The sequence below is a fragment of the Triturus cristatus genome, chromosome 4_1 (assembly GCF_964204655.1).
Source record: "Triturus cristatus chromosome 4_1, aTriCri1.1, whole genome shotgun sequence".
Taxonomy (NCBI): Eukaryota; Metazoa; Chordata; class Amphibia; order Caudata; family Salamandridae; genus Triturus; species Triturus cristatus.
The window spans coordinates 69,442,203-69,464,790 of record NC_140585.1 but is presented as its reverse complement, the minus strand read 5'-3'; the positions used below and the strand labels follow the sequence as shown (position 1 = coordinate 69,464,790).

The 22,588-nt window shown below is 53.1% G+C and overlaps 1 protein-coding gene across 2 annotated transcripts in view; it reads right to left on the bottom strand.

Moving 5' to 3' along the window:
• Positions 1–2,069: 2,069 nt before the first annotated feature.
• LOC146839547 (aldehyde dehydrogenase family 3 member B1-like) overlaps positions 2,070–22,588 on the bottom strand; it is a 200,428-nt gene continuing 179,909 nt past the window's right edge. For both annotated transcript variants that reach the window (XM_085651608.1, XM_085651609.1), the window contains 3 exons: positions 15,009–15,175; positions 13,213–13,312; positions 2,070–3,670 (listed from right to left, as the gene is read on the bottom strand). In XM_085651608.1, coding sequence (XP_085507734.1) covers positions 3,477–3,670; positions 13,213–13,312; positions 15,009–15,175 — 461 coding nt within the window. In that variant the 3' untranslated portion in view covers positions 2,070–3,476. The remainder of the gene's footprint in view (positions 3,671–13,212; positions 13,313–15,008; positions 15,176–22,588) is intronic.

The window sequence follows — 22,588 nt, the reverse complement described above, 5'->3', positions numbered from 1 at the left end:
ACCCCAGCCAGGCCGCCGACAACCTCACGAAGTGGATCAGCAACTGCGCGGACGAACTCGCCCCACTGAGGACCCCGCCTAGCAGACCCGGCAGCAAGAAGGCCCCATGGTTCACCGACGAACTCAAGAGCTCCAAGAAGAACTGCCGAGCCCTCGAGAAAGTCTGGAGAAGGGAACCGACACCGGACAACAGGACCTCCTTCAAACTTGCCACCCGGAAACACCACCAGCTGATCCGCGCCGCCAAGAAAACAGCATTCAAGGACCGGTTGGACAACAACGCACACAACTGCAAGGAACTCTTCAACATCGTGAAAGAGCTTTCCAACCCCAGCGCAGGAAACAACGACATCACCCCATCGCAAGACCTCTGCAACTCCCTCGCTTCATACTTCCACAACAAGATCGCGGACATACACAACAGCTTCAACAACCAACCAACGCACACCATGACCGAGCAACCACCCCCCACCACCACCCTCCACGCCTGGACCCCGATCAGCACCGAAGACACCATCCGCACGATGAACTCCATCCACTCCGGATCACCGACCGACCCCTGCCCTCACCACGTCTTCAACAAGGCCGACGCTGTCATCGCACCCCACCTGCGAGACATCATCAACACATCCTTCGACACCACCATCTTCCCTGAGAGCTGGAAACACGCCGAACTCAGCGCTCTACTCAAGAAACCAACAGCGGACCCCACCGACCTCAAGAATTACCGCCCCATCTCGCTCCTCCCGTTTCCAGCCAAAGTCATCGAGAAGACCGTCAACAAGCAGATGGCCGCCTTCCTCGAGACGAACGGTTCCCTCGACCCCTCACAGTCCGGCTTCCGAGCCAACCACAGCACCGAGACCGCCCTCATCGCCGCCACCGATGACATCCGAGCCCTGATGGACAATGGAGAAACAGCGGCCCTCATCCTCCTAGACCTCTCCGCGGCATTCGACACGGTCTGCCACCGCACCCTAGTACGGCGCCTCAGCAACATCGGAATCCAGGACAAGGCGCTGGAATGGATCGTCTCCTTCCTCGACGGAAGAACACAGAGAGTCCGCCTACCACCGTACAAGTCAGAGGCCTCCGAAGTCATCTGCGGCGTCCCCCAAGGATCATCTCTGAGCCCCACCCTCTTCAACGTCTACATGAGCCCCCTCGCGGCCATCGTACGCAAACACAACCTCAGCATAATCTCCTACGCCGACGACACCCAGCTGATCCTCTCCCTGACCAACGACCCCGCCGCCGCCAGAGCCAACCTGCACGAAGGGATGAAAGAGGTAGCCGAGTGGATGACGACCAGCCGCCTGAAACTGAACTCGGACAAGACGGAGGTCCTCATCCTGGGCTCCTCACCCTCCGCCTGGGACGACTCCTGGTGGCCTCCCGCCCTGGGCACCGCACCCAAACCGACAGACCCTGCACGCAACCTGGGCTTCATCCTGGACCCCTCCCTCTCCATGACCAGGCAAGTCAACAACGTCTCCTTGGCGTGCTTCAACATCCTACGCATGCTACGGAAGATCTTCTGGTGGATCCCCACCGAGACCAGGAAGACCGTCACCCAGGCCCTCGTCACCAGCCGACTGGACTACGGCAACGCCCTCTACGCCGGTACCACCGCCAAGCTCCAGAAGAGACTCCAGCGGATCCAGAACGCCTCAGCCAGACTCATCCTCGACATCCCACGAACCAGCCACATCTCCGGACATCTGAGAGACCTTCACTGGCTCCCCGTCAACAAAAGAATCACCTTCCGCCTCCTCACCCACGCACACAAAGCCCTACACGACCAAGGCCCGAGCTACCTCAACAGCCGAGTCAACTTCTACGCTCCCAAACGCCACCTCCGATCAGCCAACCACGCCCTCGCCGCCGTCCCCCGCATCCGAAGAGCGACTACAGGAGGAAGGTCCTTCTCCTACCTGGCCGCCAAGACCTGGAACTCCCTCCCGACCGACCTGCGCCTGACCCAAGACCACCTCTCCTTCAGGAAGAAGCTGAAGACCTGGCTGTTCGAGCAGTAGCTGCACCCCCCCCCCCCCCCCCCCCCTCCAGCGCCTTGAGAACCTACGGGTATGTAGCGCGCTTTATAAGTGTCACTGATTGATTGATTGATTGATTGAAATGCATCTCTAATCTTTCCAACAGCACAGACCTGGGTGTCATACAGGGCGCCCTATTTACAGGTTCAAACCAATGGCTGACTGAACAAGAAACCACTTCAGGAGAAGTCCAGCACCTCAGTGGCGATAACTCTATATATCGAGACGTCAGTGAGGTCAAAGGTCACATGAAAAGCGCTCTCTGGGTTTAAGCTCTCAAGGTGCGATATGCGTGCCTCTTCCAGATTCACCTGACACTTCATTTGAATAAACTCGAGGAAAACTCTAATTTCACCCTTGATTTGTCGCATGTATGGCACAATTGAAAGTTGTCCCTAGTTTTTCCAGGCATTGCATTCTTTTTCTTTCCAGTGCTGCTCTGGGAGGGAGGGAGGGAGAGAAGGAGGGGTGTGTGTGTGGGTGTCTGTGTGTGTGTGTGCGTGTGCGTGTCTCCAAGATGCTGGGCTCAGCTCTGAAAAGGGCAGGGAGAAGCAGAGCAGCCAGCTTGGGTGCTCACCCATCTATAGTTAATCTCAGGGAGAAGCAGAGCAGCCAGCTTGGGTGCTCACCCATCTATAGTTAATCTCAGGGAGAAGCAGAGCAGCCAGCTTGGGTGCTCACCCATCTATAGTTAATCTCAGGGAGAAGCAGAGCAGCCAGCTTGGGTGCTCACCCATCTATAGTTATTCTCAGGGAGAAGCAGAGCAGCCAGCTTGGGTGCTCACCCATCTATAGTTAATCTCAGGGAGAAGCAGAGCAGCCAGCTTGGGTGCTCACCCATCTATAGTTATTCTCAGGGAGAAGCAGAGCAGCCAGCTTGGGTGCTCACCCATCTATAATTAATCTCAGGGAGAAGCAGAGCAGCCAGCTTGGGTGCTCACCCATCTATAGTTAATCTCAGGGAGAAGCAGAGCAGCCAGCTTGGGTGCTCACCCATCTATAGTTACTCTATAGTACAGTTAGATGAAAGAGCCAAGTCAAGGACTTGGGGTAGGCCTTAAGGCTGCAGCAGGATGCGTATGAAGGGAAGCACATTATGAACAGATATTAGGGGTTGAGGATGCACACTTCACACTAAGGGTTATGGTGGACTCCGAAAGATGGATTGGCTGCAGGTAAAGTGTCCGACAAGACAGTATCTCTGAAAAGCCAGTCAGACTGAGGGATAGTAAGTGTGAGGTCAAGCAGTGCCCTCCAGAGGGGCCATCTTTGTTGGAAATCTCAGTATTGTTTTCAGGCTGGCCTCTGAGATACCGAGAGGAAGGCCCTTTGGCATAAATTCCATAAAGTGACATATGATGGTGGCTTTATAAGTGGGACGGCTCCAGGTGGTGCCCCAGATGTGCACCTGCAGCTCCCACTTCACTGGAGGGTGCACCCCCCTTTGCGTTTGACCTCAGTGGTTGACCGCACCAGGGACAGGTTTTGCTTGGTGTATGGTGGGTAGCGTAGAGTGTTGAGCTTCTCCAAGCCATGGCTGCGCAGGAGGACGCCGCGCTGGTGCGAGAAGGTGTCGAAACTGAACTTGCCGTGGTACCTGCCCATGCCGCTGTGCCCTGTAGGGAAGGAATAGAAAGCGAGCGAGATCAGTATGGGTTATGTAGCTCTGTTATCGAGTTTTTCGTTTATGACCGGTCCAGGGAAGACATGGCTTGGCAGTTCAGGCTGGACTGTTCCCATGAGGCACAGGGTCAAGACTGATTTGCATATGGCCATGTCTGAACTGGGGTGGCGTGGTGAGCAAAATAACAATGGATTAAACCCAGATCTGTGACTGGGGGTGATGGTTTTGCCAATGTGCAACATTCCATCCATCATCTTGTGTGTTTTGCCATATAATATGGCATATTGGCATTGTGCTGAAATGTGAAATAGATATTCCCTTTGGTATTTAACTCACTGGTACCTCCTTTTTCAATCAATACAACATTAATTCATACTTCTTGTATACACCCTCAAACTACCAGATTCAATAGTTGTAGTGCCACAAATACTCAAATGGTAGAGGAAATATAATACATTTATTTTAAAAAAAGTTTGTAATATTATTCCACTGTAATTTAAAAAAACAATTCATACATAAAAAAAATTTCATAAATATAGGACTTGCCCAACATAGTCTAATTGTCACACAAGGGTCAATAGGCCCATGGGGTCCAATTTAGTCTATATTTTATAACAGTACAATAAAATACACTGTAAAATCCAATGCCTAGAGGACACCTGTGTGTCCTGACCCTGCCCCAGCTGCCGCTGCTGTAGAAGTTGAGGCCCTACTCCACCCGCAGGCTACCACCTACGCCTCATCCCTGGTGGCCAGTGGTAGACCTTAGGTTTGTATCACTGTCGCTGTCATTCCCTGTACTGCCCATTCTGTCTTCTGGTGTCTGTGACCGCTGTTGTCTGTTTCGCCCATTCGCTGCCCCTGCCTCCCCCCTCCCAGCTGCTCCTTCCTCCCACTGCCCCATATATGGCGGCCGCGCCAAACTAAGGCAAGCTCATCTGCGCCCAGAAGGTCCCTTCACCAGTCTCAGAGCCGCCGAACCACCCGCCAAGAAAGGCCACAATCACCTCTGATGCATCCTACTGAACACCCGCTCCGCACGCAAACATGCCGTCGAGCTCTGCGACCTGCTCGACACTTCATTCCCGGACGTCGCCTTCCTGACAGAGACCTGGATGAACAACTCCTGCGCACTTGACATCGCCATTGCCATCCCAGACGGCTGCAAGATCACCCGCAGAGACCGCACCAACTGAGTCAGAGGAGGAATCTCCATCGTCCACAAGAACAGCATCAGGTTCTCGACCAGCACCGACGACACTCTCAGCACCGCCGAACACATGCATTTCCAGATCCACACAGACCCCAACACCACCCTCAGAGGCACCCCCGTCTACAGACCCCCTGGACCCCGACCCCAGTTCAGCGACTCCATCGCTGACTTCATCAGCACGCATGCCCTGACCTCCACAGACTACATCCTCCTCGGAGACCTGAACCTTCACCTTGAGAACAACAACGACAGCAACTCCACCACCCTGATCGATAACCTCGCCAACCTCGGACTGAGGCAACTCGTCACAACGCCTACCCACTCCGCCGGCCACACGCTCGACCCCGTCTTCTCCTCAAGTTTCCACGTCTCCTTCAGCCACACCACCGAACTCGTCTGGACCAACCACCACTGCATCCACTTCACCTACCAGAAACCCACCACTCACCACCACACCCAACAGATCCCTCGCCGCTGCTGGAGCAAAATCACCGAAGACCAACTACACGCAAACCTCGCTCTCAGCCCACCCACCGAACCCTCCATCACCGACGACGCTGCCCACAGCCTCAGACTCTGGATCGACGACTGCACCAACCTCCTCGCCCTGCTGAAGAAACCCTCCTACAGAGACACCAGCAAGAGGACCAGCTGGTTCACCCCAGAATTCCTAGCCTCCAAGCGAACCTGCCGGAAACTAGAGAAGAAATGGCACAGTGAGCAGACTCTGGACAGCCACGCAGCCCACAAGGACGCCATCCGCAACCACCATCACCTCATCAGGGCTGCCAAGAGGACCTCCTTCAAAGACCGCCCCGACAACAATGCACACAATAGCAAGGAGCTCTTCAACATCGTGAAGGAACTTTCCAACCCCAGCTCCAACACCAACGACACCCAGACGTCGCAAGCCCTGTGCGACTCCCTCGCCACTGTCTTCCACCGCAAGATAGCAGACATCCACAACAGCTTCAACACCCAGACAGCCTCAACAGACATCAACACAATTGACTCTCCGCACACCATTGACCACGACCCCCTGCTAGCCTGGGCCAACGTGAGCATCGATGACACCATCAAGACCATGAGCACAATCCACTCCGGCTCCCCATTAGACCCATTTCAGCGCCACATCTTCAACAAAGCCAGCAGCTCCATTGCACCCCATCAGCGCAACCTGATCAATCTATCACTCGAGACTGCGACCTTCCCAGAGAGCTGGAAACACGCTGAGATCAACGCCCAACTAAAAAAACCCAAGGCGGACCCAAGAGACCTCAAGAACTTCCGGCCTATCTCTCTGCTTCCGTTCCCAGCCAAGGTCATCGAGAAGATCGTCAACAGACAGCTAACCCGATACCTCCACAAAACAGAATCCTGGACCCTTCCCAGTCAGGGTTCCGCAGCAACCACAGCACCAAGATTGCCCTCATCACTGCCACCAACGACATCAGGACCCTGCTGGACAATAGTGAGACCGCGGCCCTCATCCTCCTGGACCTCTCTACCGCGTTCAGTACCGGCTGCCACCGTACACTACGCGCACGCCTCCACGCCGTAGGGATCCGAGACAAGGCTCTGGAATAGACCGCCTCCTTCCTCTCCGGCAGAACCCAGAGCATCCGCCTCCCCCCGTTCCGATCCGAAGCCTCCGAGATAATCTGCGGCGTACCCCAGGGATCTTTCCTCAGCCCGACACTGTTCAACATCTACATGGCCCCGCTCGCACACGTCGCCCGACAGCACAATCTCAACATAATCTCCTACACCGACGACACTCAACTGATCCCCTCCCTCACCAAGGACCCCATCACCGCCAAATCCAACCTCCACGAAGGAATGAAGGCCGTCGCCGACTGGAAGAAGATCAGCCGACTGAAGTTGAACACGGACAAGATGGAGGTCCTCATCCTCGGCTCCAACCCTTCAGCCTGGGACGACTCCTGGTGGCCGACGGCACTGGGGAATCATCCTCGACTCAACGCTCTTCATGACCAAGCAAGTCAACGCTGTCTCCTCCTCCTGCTTCAACACCCTCCGCATGCTCCGCAAGATCTACAGGTGGATCCCGACAGACTCGGCTACAGAAACGCCCTCTACGGGGGAACCCTGACCAAGCTCATCAAACGACTGCAATGCATCCAAAACGCATGTGCACGACTGATCCTCGACGTCCCTCGCCACAGCCACATCACCCCCACCTAAGAAACATGCACTGGCTCCCCGTCAACTAGAGGATATCCTTCAAGCTCCTCATCCACGCACACAAGGCACTCCACAAGACCGGCCTAGCCTACTTCAACAGACGACTTTCCTTCTACATTCCCAACCGCCAGCTCCGCTCCGCCGACCTCGCACTCACCGCAGTCCCTCGCATCCGAAGAACAACCACCGGCGGGAGATCCTTCTCCCACCTCGCCGCCAAGACCTGAAACACCCTCCCACTGAGCCTATGACAGACCCAAGACCTGCTGACCTTCAGGAGGCTACTTAAGACCTGGCTGTTTGACCAGTAGCGCCCCCCACCCCCTCCCAGCGCCTTGAGACCCTTGCGTGTATGTAGTGCGCTCTACAAATGATTGATTGATTGAACTGTCAGCCCTAACAATTGAAGGAGGTTTCTGTGATATACCAGATCTGACCCTTTCTTTCACACTTTAGCATGGTCTGCCGTAGACTATTTTGAGCCACCACTGTGCACTGGTCTGTGTCTGGTGAATAGGATGGTGTCAGCAGATAGTAAGATCACCCAGCATGGTAGGGAAAGAGGCAAGCCTTGCTATCTAATTTTGCGTACCAGAGTTCTGCTGTGCAGGCCCAAAACGCTGCATAATTCTGATCCCTACGTAGCTGCCCCACAGCCCTGTATATAAAAGGCTGGCTGCCAATAGGCGGCTACCCCTTTCTGCAACTCAAACCAAATCTGTCTTCATTTCGAACTTACTGAGAGCAAAGAAACACTATAGTGCCCAGTACGCTGAGAAAATGGTTTCCGTCAGGCTTGTTAAGGAGGACGGGGCAAGTATGAACCTAGTAACAATAGCAACCTGCAGAGAGAAGTGAGGTGGAACTCAACATATCATCCATCAATCAAACTCATGGGAGGCGGAGTGGGGCGAGATAAGGGTCCCTTCACTTACCTATATGACCAGTGGTCATTTAACTCAAACAAGACATGACAGGGCACCGGTACCTGTCTTTACTACACTGTTGCCCTCCACAGGCACAATAAACCAGCCAGAGTGCAATCTCTTTGAATACTTAACCCTGGCAATGGGAAACCGCACATTAGTATTAGGGGTCTGGTGAAGAAATGGATGAAGTTTAAAATGAAATTCCCTCAATCTGAAAGAGACTCCTAGCCACCTTAGAATTACCTCCAAGCGTCAGACTGGATCCGGACATTTTTTAGCAGTACCTCTGCACGCCTGTTAGTGGTGTCGTCCGGCTCCGCATCAGCATTGTCTGCATCATCTGTACTAGAAGTGACGTGTGCGGTCCCTATGTAGGTGCCACCCCAGTGCATTGACGCTAGTTCTTTTCTTTCCGTGCCAGTCAGCGCAGATCTGGAAGAGCTCAGCCAGTCACTTTTTGACTGAGTTTATTTGACTTTTTGCCAGAGTTTTTTTTAGAGAATCCTTTCTCTTGGTGTGTGAGGTGTGTCAACCAACAGGTTTCTAATCCTGTGGTGCCTGTCACAGGTAGATGTCTATGACAGACCCAGAATTGGGGCCTCATTTATGAGGTTTTACCATAGGACCGTGCTGCTGCTCTACAGTAAAAGAAAGACAGGAATGTGCGGTATCCCTCAGATACGGTGCATTCCTGTCCTTCTCCCCTGTGCCGGCGCACAATGGGCTTCTGTGCACCAACGCAGGCACCTTTGCACCGTGGTGCAAGGGTGCCTGCATTGCAGGGATGATTATTTCTGTGCGGGAAGGGAAACCTTCTTCCACAGAAACAATCAGAAGAGGATTTTTCCTCATTTTATGTGTGCTGCAGAAAGCATCACACATAGAAAAAGGAAAATCGAGGAGAAATGAAGATATTTCTCCTCGTTGTGCCTCCCTTACGCCTCCCCCGGGAAGGTGTACGTTTTTGGCACTGCCTCAGATTTACGATTTCTCGTAAATCGGTGGCAGTGTCAAAAAGCCATGGATGTTGCTGGCAACACCCCCAGCAACACCCATTGCACGCCCTATTAACGCAGAACACTACGTTAAAGGGACTGATACTTAGCAGGCAGCATTAAGCCAAAACAAGTGGCTTAGTGCTGCCCCGTAAATATGAAGCAGGCTCCAGTACCAAGGAACGTCACAAAAAGTGACGTTCCGGCAAGGCGCAAGGGGCCTGAGGCCCTTGGTTTTTTGTGGATCGTGGAGCAGGACCACAACTCCAAGGCATGCGAGGACTGCCACACCATGAGCATGATGGCGCTGAGGGAACGTTTCCTGAAGCTCCTCACCACCTGACGTCGGTCAACACCCTATGATGCTCTTGATCATGGTCGCACAGAAGGTCCCGGAAATGTTCGCTGAGTTGGTCTTGACACTCGTTGTCCCAGTCAAAATTGTAGGGTAAGTATCACAAGTACAGGAAGCCAAAGACGTTGAAGCATTCTTCGACTTAACTGTGCCAAGCCGATGACTTGGACAAGGCACACGAGCAACAGCACCGCTTGAGGCACACTGTGTCCAGCCTTTTGGATTCCCTATCCGATGAAGTGGTAGGGAATGCGCCTGGGTTTATTCGGGAGGTGGAGGCTTATACCACCAAGCTCTCGTGTGGGGTGCTGGGCGAGGAAACTCAGGTGTGACAAGCAGAGCTCTACAAATCCACTTTCCATTACATTACAAACTGAGGTCCCCATGAGCGGGGCCATGGCGGTGGGTAATTGTGCTGTGCACAGAAGCCCCTGTGCAGGGCTCGGACCAGGCCCCGAGTAGGACATACAGAAGGGTGTCACTGAAAGGGAGTAAAGGTTCAGAGGAGGAAACTCTGAGCTGAGGCACTTATGTCAAGACGTTCGTCTTGACTGCCACAGAAGGCAATTGGTCCAGGATCCCAACTGCTCTCTGCACCACCATTGCAAATGATGCTCCCTCCTCCCTAGCCACGGTAAGAGGGGAGATCAAGCCAGAGTCCGAGGAGGTGTCTAACCGACTGGCCTCTGCCAGCTGCTCATACCAGTTGTCCTCTGTGTCACTTAGGGGATGCTGGCATCCATAAGGGTATTCAGAAAATTAAATTGCATGTGCATGTGTTTTAACAGCCTGCTATACCTATAGCTTTATAGCCAAAAGCTATGGAAACTGTCCTGGAAATGAACCATTTTCTAATCTTTACTGTGAAGCCTGAACCATTACTCCCTTTGCTTTGCACAGCAGAAGGTATTAGAATATTTAATAAATGGCCCTTCGCAGCCTAAACTCTTCATCAGTGCAAGGTGCAGAAGAAAACAGATGTGCATCGTGAGAGTCCTCATGAAGGCCTCAGTCCTGGGGCGTCGGTATTGTTCCGTACGTAGAGGTACATTATTCGTGCCCTATTCTTCCTGGTGGACACACGGTTTACTCATCGGCGTTTGCATGATTCACTGTTATTGATAAACAATGCTCCTTGGCACTATGGCAACCTGAAGTGTTGGAGTAGTAAATTAGATCCTCTTCAGAATGGCTGTTTAAACTACAACCTTTTAGTTAATATGTTGAAAGACCATGATTTTCTGGCCTGTCTGTGTTCCAGGCCAATGCATGTACGTCATACTTAGGAAAACAAGTAATGGGTGGAATGCTTGAATAAATCTCAAACACTGGCGACCACTCAGGTCCCAGCATGCCACTGCAGTGGCCAGCCATATGCAAATCAGCCTTGTCCAGCTCCAATAGGAACAGTCCAGACTGAACTGCCAGACCTGGTCCCCTACAGGTGAGAGCACGAGTAACCCCCACACTGGGTTTGGTCTACTTGGGCCTCATCAGTGTGGTGCAGCGTGTGTGCAGTTGTTTTGTGAGTCCAGTATACAGCTGGCAGAGTGGCGGCATGGCAGCTATTTTCGCTCTGGTACCACATGTCCTAAATCTGAGAACTGTTTGAGGCCTCTGTTTCATGACACTTTGCATCACTCACACATTAGTACATAGTTTTGATCCTCCTAAGTCCCTACAGGGCAATCTGATGAAATTTGACATAACACCCTGTTGGAGCCGGCCTCGTGGCGTGGTCCTGTTCCCCCTCGCTAAGCCGCACGAGGTCCCATGCACCTCGGGGCTCCTCCATTTTGGATTATACATCACTCCACGTGACCACCTACGTGACCCCGCTCCACCCGGCCTCTGTCCCAGCGAGGCCCGACATTGAGGCGCCAACCCCTGGCCCGGGGGATACCACGTGAACCCTTCCCACTCCCGGCGGAGGGCAGTATCGATGGGACCCCCAACCGTCCTTCCACACCAGGTGCGATCGCCCCACAGCTCTCTGGGGCCTGGCGGCTCTCCTGCTGGGCGTCTGGCCGCTCCCTACCCGGCCTCTCCGCCCCCTCTGGGCGCAAGGGTCCGGACATCAAAGGGCTCCAGTCCTATATCTGGGGCGACCCGACAACAGGACAACAGTTGTATCCTGGAGTCAAGAGCCCTGCTGATCGGATCGCGGCTGACCCTACGGAAGAAGACTCATCCTGAACCCACACTCTGAGCCCTGCTGACGACGTCGCGGCTCCACCGTGCTTAAAGACCTTCACGAACCTTTGGGGCCCTGCTGACGCTGTCGCGGCCCGACCTTGTTGAACCTTACCATCAGAGCCCAGCTGACCTCGTCGCGGCTCGACCGAAGCGGACCTACCACCGGAGCCCTGCTGACTGTGTCGCGGCTCGACCCAAGCGGAACTACCACCCGAGCCCTGCATACGCCGTTGCGGCTCCCCACGTCCGAGCCGCTCTGAGACCAGCACTCAAGGTCTGGCGCAGAGCCCTCCCGTACCTGGTTGGTACTAAGACTGTCCCGCTACCCTATCCCTCTAAAAGACATTGAGACTCTTACTGGATCCCTCGATCCCACTGTAAATATTGAACGTACTACTGCTGATAAAGAACCAAGTCAAGCAACTGATATTGAGTCCTGTGTGGTGGTATTACTGGGCCTAGTACGATCATAGGAGAAAGACCTCCCCGAGGGGGCTTCTCAGCGGCGCTCGGCTATAACTTTGCGGTAGGAAGGCGCCCCGGAATAGTCTCCCCGACTCCCCGGTGGTCCTCCCTCCAACACACCCCCTTTTGCCAGTAACTCCACAGGTGGCCATTGTCTTTCACCATCTAACACTGATTCCCTGGTGAACCCCAGGTCTGACAGAAGATGACTCCTTTCCCAAGCACTGTCTATACAGCACTGTGAAACTGGGCTGCTTTGGTGCCTCTAACCTCTTCTCTCCAATGGAGCAGGGCGAAGGCTGTGGCCATCACTGTAGGCGTGAGGGCGACAAACTCCGTAAAGGCATTTGTAAAGGCTTTCATGTGTTGGGCACTTAATCATGGGCAGGAAGAGTTTCTGACAAATAGAAGGGCACATGACGCACAGTGGTCAAACAAAGTTTATGATTTAAAGGCTGCTTTGTAGAGGGGCAGGTGGGCCTGCAAAGGAGTGTGGGGAATGTGGCCATTGGTATTTTGTGATATTTAATAGGAAACACTACTTTGCAAGCATCTAGTACTAATGAGAAAACATTAGTAGGATTAAAAAACTACCTCAAAGAGTAGAAAACACATTGCATGCAGAGACAGCGGTAATTGCCAAATATTTCTGTCAGTACCTGCAAGGAGTCTACACCTGGGCACGGGTTGAGGCATGAAAGGAAATGCCCAGTACATCAGCAGCAGGCAGTGCCCTCCTCAGGGTGGGAGCAGCATCCAGCATTAGACATGCCGTATTCAAGGCCCTTCTAGCGAGGAAACATGTCTTTGAGTAGACCCAGACCCCTGACACTCTACAGCAGCTCTTACATGCCTAGGTATGGTGGGTCTATTGATCTACAATGGACTAGATTGGAGTCTGTGTACTGGAACCCACAGTGCTTCTCTCTCTTTTCCCCCAGAGACCATGCAATCCTGCTTACAGCCCATCCAGGTTGGAGCAAACTGCTCAGATGCGTACAGGGAAGAGTGAAAGAGAGAGAAGAGTGTGTGAGAGAGTATGCACACACACACACACACACACACACACACACATGCACGCAGACACAAACATAGAGTTCAGCATCACGTGATCTGAGTTCACCCCTGCTCATATGCACTTCCATCAACAAAGCACACAACAGGAAGTTGTCGTACCATTTCCCCCAAAGGGTAGTGTAGGCAGCGTCATGTGCATCAGTCCATCGTTGCCACAGAATCCTCCGCTGCTTGTCCGCTCCAACACTTTCTCCACCACCTGCCGCCAGGAAAAACAAAAGATGAGAGGGGTGAGGCTGGAGATCAAGAAGCACAAAGAACTATTTTTTTAAGCAAACATATTTTATTGGCTTTATCCTTATTCAGTTTAAATCAATATCATGGATAAGAATGACAGTTGACATGCATCAGCACAATGCTTTCACTGGTGATATGTGTATTAGTCATGAACTGAGCATCTAGTTACTCACAGCATTATCAAAGACTGCAGGCCCAGTCAAATGTGCTGGTTGTAGTCAGGGTGGAGAAATAGGAGGGCGCTGGACTGCATAGAACGTGCCTCACCAAGACCCACCGGAGGGATTTCACTGAGCGTAAGATACGATCTGTGTGCTCCAATCTGAGCATGAAACGGGCAGCTATGGTTTGTACTCCGTGGACCTTGGCCATCGTCTTTGGAGGGAACCGCATATGGATGGAGGGCGGGATAGCAAGGTCTTAGACCCACAGCTATTCTTTATGAAAGGAGTAGTGGGGCAGGATTATGGACATGTTCCCTCATGGTCATTGTCGGGCTTGCATTCCAGTTGATTTCTAAGTTGCAAACCTTTTAGCAAGGAGACAAAAAAGGACCCACAGAAGCTGGCCAGCACAGTGGAAGCACAGTGGGGCCATCAGAGGCTTAGAACAGATATCTCTTCCTTGGAAAAATTAAGACACAGCCAGATCTGGTGCATCTGGAGTTAGTAAAGACATGTTTCCTCGCTAGAAGGGGATCATGAGTTAGAAGGAGGTGACTTTCTGATGCTCCGCAACTTGATTGGGTATTCTGGATGTTGTCAGCAGGCACAGCCTAGCCAGTGTTGAAACTGTTGATGATGTTTGTCAATGGGCATGTTGGTACTGACAAGACTTGTTGGAGAAAGTAGAAGAAAGAAAGACCAGCTTTAAACTGAACCATTGATGAACTGTTCCTTTGACACCACTTTCCTGATCTTTTGTGGTTTATTATGTTGAACACCACTGAGAGGTCTAGCTAGGAGGATCAGTCCACAGTCCTGGTCCTTGTCTACAGTGGAGACCAGTTCTCTAAATTTCATCAAAGCAGCCAGTGTTATGCCTTGCAGCCACATCACTGAAAATCAGATGAACGCATGTTCTGTTCCAAGAGGGGAGAGCTGGGTATGTGGTTTCATCTCCAATATCTTGGTTAAACAAAGGAGAACAGAGATTGGTCTTTAACTGGACAATGATCTAAGGCCCTGCTTAGCTTTGTTCACAACATAGTTATCTCTGGAGGTTTCAGCTTCAAGTTCGAGTTCGATCTTGCTGAGCTCTGTGGTGATGAGCGTGAAAAGGCGTAGACACAATTTAATAACCTTGGTTTGAAGATTTTAGACTGTAGGCTCAGCACATCAACAATAGGATGATGTTGGAAAAATCTGCTGCCTCTTGAACAGCAGAGAATTAACTGAATGAGGCAGGGACCCTCTCCAATAGTGCCAATTGGCTATGAAGTATCTGTGACTTCAGCCCTGAGAGTGTCATTTGATGCTGAGCCTGGAATGGGTGCAAGTGTGTAGTGCACGGTGAAAAGTTCTTCCAAACAGGCAGGTTTTGAAGTAGGCTTTTTGGCGTATACTAAACATGTTTAACCCCCAGCCTTGGAGTGGATCCTTGCTTGGAAAATTGAAGGGCAGCAGGAGTTGAATAAAGATTCAGAGTGAGTAGATTACCTTGTTATTAGGGGAGAAGGCGTAGAGTGCCAGCGGTCTCTCGTGCCGGTTGATGAAGGCGATGGCCTCGTCCAGACTCTCGACGGTCAGGATCGGCAGGATGGGGCCGAAGATCTCCTCCTGCATCACCGGGTCGGATTCCTTCACGTCCACCAGTACGGTAGGGGCTGGACGGGACAGGAAGGATGGAAGAAACACATAGCTAAATGGTTATGGTTAGGATGATGGAAGGAAGGCATCAACTTTCTTCATACTGTCAGCATCTGGGCAATTTGTACACACGCACTCTCTCTCTTGCTCCCTTTCATCATCAGATATAAAACCGTGACTGGCAGCTCACATCATTACTACCAGTCATATTTCTTCAGGCAACACGCCATGGCAGACACCAAAGGCACCCGGGTACCCATGTAAGACTGCTGGTTCCTACTCTTTTTCTTTCAAAGAAAGGTCAACAGTAGCAAAAACCTAACATGTGACCTCCAGGCTTTCTCAAGGCCCAAAGACATAACAAGCCAGCACAGAAATATGCCTAAAGCCACAGACACATATGACAAAGAAAGGTACACAAGCACAAAGCCGTACACAAGCCCACGTTTACACTTAGTGGACCTAGTCGCTCATCCATTGTCCTCCCCAGAAGATGGGACGGCTTGGTAGCCAGAAGAGGAGCCAGTACCAGCCTAGCGCATACTTGGTGATCTTTCTGGCTTCCTTTGCAGTAGAAACTGAAAGGGAAGTCTCACTTTAAACAGAGACCCAGTGAGCGACCTCAATTGCCCAGGGGCTTATAGCCTAAGAAATGGTGAGAGAGGATGTTCCTTCCTTTGGTCAGAAGAGAGTTCTAAAAAGGGAGGGCAAAAACTGACCCATACTTCTTATTAATCTTTTGTATTCTATAAATGGGAACTTTCTTCTCAAATTGTGTCCCTATCTCCAATCTATCACTGCTGAAATACAAAATGTTGGCATCCAACAGTCTTGATTGCTGGAATACTCAACAGATCAAGTAGAGAACCTTAACCTGCACACTGCCCCCCAGGGGTACCCTCTGTACGCTCCTCCGCCCTTGAGATACAGGGCTGCATTGTAGAAGACCTCATGGCAGAGGTGGAGTGGCACTGTGGACCAGCTGAGCTATGGTTTTTGTGGCGCTCATGTGAAGGGGCATTGCCGTAGACCTGTATAGTCAGCTAAGAAGCATTGTCTATTGCTGTGTGATCCTCAGGAGGCATCAATGGTCGAATGTTTTTCATCTAAGATGAATGAAACAGGAGGAGACCACTTGATTATCCTGCGTTATCCCAAGTTCTGGTGCACCTTGAATCCCCCATATCAGACAGAGGATGCCAGTTTTGGAGATGCCCCTTATTTGGCATTATAGCATCCCACCTGTTCTCGCTCTCACCAAATATCACTCTGTCTATTCTGCCTGAATTCAACTATAGCCAGGCCCTCCCTGCACACTCCTCGACCATCAGACAATCCTTAAAGATATGTTGGGGGGGAGGGTTTGTTGAGATGGGAAACCCCAGAACCAGTCTGGGGGGCATCAGCACAAGAATAGACTTGGAACTGGAGGAGAGGAACAGGGGGGCAATGGAGGAAGGGCAGTGTATAAACCTGCCACAGATGTGGGCACACCCCAGCACTGTAGCGGAACAGAGGGGGGCTCCCAGAGGACGTGTGGCAATTCCATCATCGTTACCACAGCCTCCAACAGCTCTCTTTAGCGTTTTCTGTAGAGACTTCGTCGCTCACCATGAAACTGTGCAGTGGGAGGTGGCGTGATGCGCACTTCACCCAAAAGGCACTCTCGGCGCCACGGATATCCTCCACACAGATCACTCTGGACTAACCTGGCTCGTGTCTGTGGACTAGGTCGGCCCGACTTGTGAAACTTGCACCTGGGCTTTTCCACCAAGAGCCGACCATCACAGTATTATATCTATTTGAACAATGATGAAACTAGACCACCTCCCATTTACACACTAGAATTACAGGACAGTGGCTAAAAGCAAAAAATAATAGTAAATTAACACCAGCCACTCTGGATTGGGTGGACGGTGTCATAAGTGAACCTTTGACGGTCTGTACTCTTGTCGGACTGTCGGAGGAGTATGTCAGTGACTGAGCCAGCGTGAGTTACATTGCTGACATGCCTAAGGTTTGCCCATCTGTAAATTATGCGTATGGACTGAGGGTTTGGCGGAAAGGATAGTTCCCCTTCCTCCAAACCATAAATCAGACCCATCGTTTTTATCTCCTTTATTACACATTTACGCTTCATCAGCTCAGCTCAGACCAGCCTTGTTCTTTTTACAATTGTTATCTACAAAGCACGCCTGCAGTGCCGCTGTTAGCTTTATGAAGCAGGCTTTGAAAATTAGAACATTATTGAAAATGCAACTAGAAGGGTTACTCAGATCCTCTGTTTGACTCTGTCAAGATGGCAGTTTGTCCTTTTTGGGAATTTCCATGTATAATTAGGATTTTACAATGTGTCAGACATTTGATCCGTGGATGTAGTAATGTGGGCTGTTTTTGATTGTGTTGTTTGGATTTCAGAAACCAAATAAAGATTTTGACTAATTCGTCCATGTGATAGAACAGCTTCGTCAATTTAAGGACAGAGCTCAGGTTGATGAACCTGGGGTTTATTGAGTGGAGCTGCTCCTACAGCTCAGGTGAGGAGCATGGAGCTGCTCCTACGGCTCAGGTGATGAGCATGGAGCTGATCCTACAGCTCAGGTGAGGAGCATGGAGCTGCTCCTACAGCTCAGGTGAGGAGGATGGAGCTGCTCTTACTGCTCAGGTGAGAAGCATGGAGCTGCTCCTACAGCTCAGGTGAGGAGCATGGAGCTGCTCCTACAGCTCAGGTGAGAAGCATGGAGCTGCTCCTACAGCTCTGGTGAGGAGCATGGAGCTGCTCCTACGGCTCAGGTGATGAGCATGGAGCTGATCCTACAGCTCAGGTGAGGAGCATGGAGCTGCTCCTACAGCTCAGGTGAGGAGGATGGAGCTGCTCTTACAGCTCAGGTGAGGAGCATGGAGCTGCTCCTACAGCTCAGGTGAGGAGCACGGAGCTGATCCTACAGCTCAGGTGAGGAGCATGGAGCTGCTCTTACAGCTCAGGTGAGGAGCATGGAGCTGCTCCTACAGCTCTGGTGAGGAGCATGGAGCTGATCCTACAGCTCAGGTGATGAGCATGGAGCTGCTTCTTCAGCTTTGGTGAGGAGCATGGAGCTGCTTCTACAGCTCTGGTGAGGAGCACGGAGCTGCTCCTACAGCTCAGGTGGGGAGCATGGAGCTGCTCCTACAGTTCAGGTGAGAAGCATGGAGCTGCTTCTACAGCTCTGGTGAGGAGCACGGAGCTGCTCCTACAGCTCAGGTGGGGAGCATGGAGCTGCTCCTACAGCTCTGGTGAGGAGCATGGAGCTGCTCCTACAGCTCTGGTGAGGAGCATGGAGCTGCTCCTACAGCTCAGGTGAGGAGGATGGAGCTGCTCCTACGGCTCAGGTGAGGAGCATGGAGCTGCTCCTACAGCTCAGGTGAGGAGGATGGAGCTGCTCCTACGGCTCAGGTGAGGAGCATGGAGCTGTTCTTACAGCTCAGGTGAGGAGCATGGAGCTGCTCCTACGGCTCAGGTGATGAGCATGGAGCTGCTTCTACAGCTCAGGTGGGGAGCACGGAGCTGCTCCTACAGTTCAGGTGAGGAGCATGGAGCTGCTCCTACAGCTCAGGTTGCGAGCACGAAGCTGCTCCTAGAGTTCAGGTGAGGAGCAGGGAGCTGCTTCTTCAGCTCTGGTGAGGAGCATGGAGCTGATCCTACGGCTCTGGTGAGGAGCATGGAGCTGCTCCTACAGCTCAGGTGATGAGCATGGAGCTGCTCCTACAGTTCAGGTGAGGAGCATGGAGCTGCTCCTACAGCTCAGGTGATGAGCATGGAGCTGCTCCTACAGTTCAGGTGAGGAGCATGGAGCTGCTCCTACAGTTCAGGTGAGGAGCATGGAGCTGCTCTTACAGCTCAGGTGAGGAGCATGGAGCTGCTTCTACAGCTCAGGTGAGGAGGATGGAGCTGCTCCTACGGCTCAGGTGAGGAGCATGGAGCTGTTCTTACAGCTCAGGTGAGGAGCATGGAGCTGCTCCTACAGCTCAGGTGAGGCGCATGGAGCTGCTCCTACGGCTCAGGTGATGAGCATGGAGCTGCTTCTACAGCTCAGGTGGGGAGCACGGAGCTGCTCCTACAGTTCAGGTGAGGAGCATGGAGCTGCTCCTACAGTTCAGGTGAGGAGCATGGAGCTGCTCCTACAGCTCAGGTGGCGAGCACGAAGCTGCTCCTACAGCTCAGGTGGGGAGCACGGAGCTGCTCCTACAGCTCAGGTGAGGAGCATGGAGCTGATCCTACGGCTCAGGTGAGGAGGATGGAGCTGCTCTTACAGCTCAGGTGAGGAGCATGGAACTGCTCCTACAGCTCAGGTGAGGAGCATGGAGCTGCTCCTACAGCTCAGGTGAGGAGCATGGAGCTGCTCCTACAGCTCAGGTGAGGAGCATGCAGCTGATCCTACAGCTCAGGTGAGGAGCATGCAGCTGATCCTACAGCTCAGGTGAGAAGCATGGAGCTGCTCCTACAGCTCAGGTGAGGAGCATGGAGCTGCTCCTACAGCTCAGGTGAGAAGCATGGAGCTGCTCCTACAGCTCTGGTGAGGAGCATGGAGCTGCTCCTACGGCTCAGGTGATGAGCATGGAGCTGATCCTACAGCTCAGGTGAGGAGCATGGAGCTGCTCCTACAGCTCAGGTGAGGAGGATGGAGCTGCTCTTACAGCTCAGGTGAGGAGCATGGAGCTGCTCCTACAGCTCAGGTGAGGAGCACGGAGCTGCTCTTACAGCTCAGGTGAGGAGCATGGAGCTGCTCCTACAGCTCTGGTGAGGAGCATGGAGCTGATCCTACAGCTCAGGTGATGAGCATGGAGCTGCTTCTTCAGCTCTGGTGAGGAGCATGGAGCTGCTTCTACAGCTCTGGTGAGGAGCACGGAGCTGCTCCTACAGCTCAGGTGGGGAGCATGGAGCTGCTCCTACAGTTCAGGTGAGAAGCATGGAGCTGCTTCTACAGCTCTGGTGAGGAGCACGGAGCTGCTCCTACAGCTCAGGTGGGGAGCATGGAGCTGCTCCTACAGCTCTGGTGAGGAGCATGGAGCTGCTCCTACAGCTCTGGTGAGGAGCATGGAGCTGCTCCTACAGCTCAGGTGAGGAGGATGGAGCTGCTCCTTCGGCTCATGTGAGGAGCATGGAGCTGCTCCTACAGCTCAGGTGAGGAGGATGGAGCTGCTCCTACGGCTCAGGTGAGGAGCATGGAGCTGTTCTTACAGCTCAGGTGAGGAGCATGGAGCTGCTCCTACAGCTCAGGTGAGGCGCATGGAGCTGCTCCTACGGCTCAGGTGATGAGCATGGAACTGCTTCTACAGCTCAGGTGGGGAGCACGGAGCTGCTCCTACAGTTCAGGTGAGGAGCATGGAGCTGCTCCTACAGCTCAGGTGGCGAGCACGAAGCTGCTCCTAGAGTTCAGGTGAGGAGCATGGAGCTGCTTCTTCAGCTCTGGTGAGGAGCATGGAGCTGATCCTACGGCTCTGGTGAGGAGCATGGAGCTGCTCCTACAGCTCAGGTGATGAGCATGGAGCTGCTCCTACAGTTCAGGTGAGGAGCATGGAGCTGCTCCTACAGCTCAGGTGATGAGCATGGAGCTGCTCCTACAGTTCAGGTGAGGAGCATGGAGCTGCTCCTACAGTTCAGGTGAGGAGCATGGAGCTGCTCCTACAGCTCAGGTGAGGCGCATGGAGCTGCTTCTACAGCTCAGGTGAGGAGGATGGAGCTGCTCCTACGGCTCAGGTGAGGAGGATGGAGCTGTTCTTACAGCTCAGGTGAGGAGCATGGAGCTGCTCCTACAGCTCAGGTGAGGCGCATGGAGCTGCTCCTACGGCTCAGGTGATGAGCATGGAGCTGCTTCTACAGCTCAGGTGGGGAGCACGGAGCTGCTCCTACAGTTCAGGTGAGGAGCATGGAGCTGCTCCTACAGTTCAGGTGAGGAGCATGGAGCTGCTCCTACAGCTCAGGTGGCGAGCGCGAAGCTGCTCCTACAGCTCAGGTGGGGAGCACGGAGCTGCTCCTACAGCTCAGGTGGGGAGCACGGAGCTGATCCTACGGCTCTGGTGAGGAGCATGGAGCTGCTCCTACAACTCAGGTGATGAGCATGGAGCTGCTCCTACAGTTCAGGTGAGGAGCATGGAGCTGCTCCTACAGCTCAGGTGATTTGCATGGAGCTGCTCCTACAGTTTAGGTAAGGAGCATGGAGCTGCTCCTACAGTTCAGGTGAGGAGCATGGAGCTGCTCCTACAGCTCAGGTGAGGAGCATGGAGCTGCTTCTACAGCTCAGGTGAGGAGCATGGAGCTGATCTTACAGCTCAGGTGATGAGCATGGACTGCTCCTACAGCTCTGGTGAGGAGCATGGAGCTGCTCTTACAGCTCAGGTGAGGAGCACGGAGCTGCTCCTACAGCTCAGGTGAGGAGCACGGAGCTGACCTTACAGCTCAGGTGAGGAGCATGGAGCTGCTCTTACAGCCAAGGTGAGCAGCACGGAGCTGCTTCTACGGCTCAGGTGGGGAGCACGGAGCTGCTCCTACTGCTCAGGTGAGGAGCATGGAGCTGCTCCCACAGCTCAGTTGAGGAGCATGGAGCTCCTCTTACAGCTTAGGTGAGGAGCACGGAGCTGCTCCCACAGCTCAGGTGAGGAGCATGGAGCTGCTCTTACAGCTCAGGTGAGGAGCATGCAGCTGATCCTACAGCCCAGGTGAGGAGCATGTAGCTGATCCTACAGCTCAGGTGAGGAGCAGGGAGCTGCTCCTACAGCTCAGGTGAGGAGCACTGAGCTGATCCTACAGCTCGGGTGAGGAGCATGGAGCTGCTCTTACAGCTCAGGTGATGAGCACAGAGCTGACCCTACAGCTCAGGTGGGGAGCACGGAGCTGCTCCTACAGCTCAGGTGAAGAGCATGGAGCTGATCCTACAGCTCAGGTGAGGAACATGGAGCTGATCCTACAGCTCCGGTGAGGAGCATGGAGCTGCTCCTACAGCTCCGGTGAGGAGCATGGAGGTGCTCTTACGACTCAGGTGATGAGCATGGAGCTGATCCTACAGCTCAGGTAAGGAGCATGGAGCTGATCCTACAGCTCAGGTGGGGAGCACGGAGCTGCTCCTACAGCTCAGGTGAGGAGCATGGAGCTGCTCCTACAGCTCAGGTGGGGAGCACGGAGCTGCTCCTACAGCTCAGGTGAGGAGCATGGAGCTGCTCCTACAGCTCAGGTGAGGAGCATGGAGCTGCTCTTACAGCTCAGGTGAGGAGCATGGAGCTGCTCCTACGGCTCAGGTGAGGAGCACGGAGCTGATCCTACAGCTCAGGTGAGGAGCATGGAGCTGATCCTACAGCTCAGGTGAGGAGCATGGAGCTGATCCTACAGCTCAGGTGAGGAGCATTCAGCTGCTCCTAGAGCTCCGGTGAGGAGCACCTTGTTAACAGCACCAGGA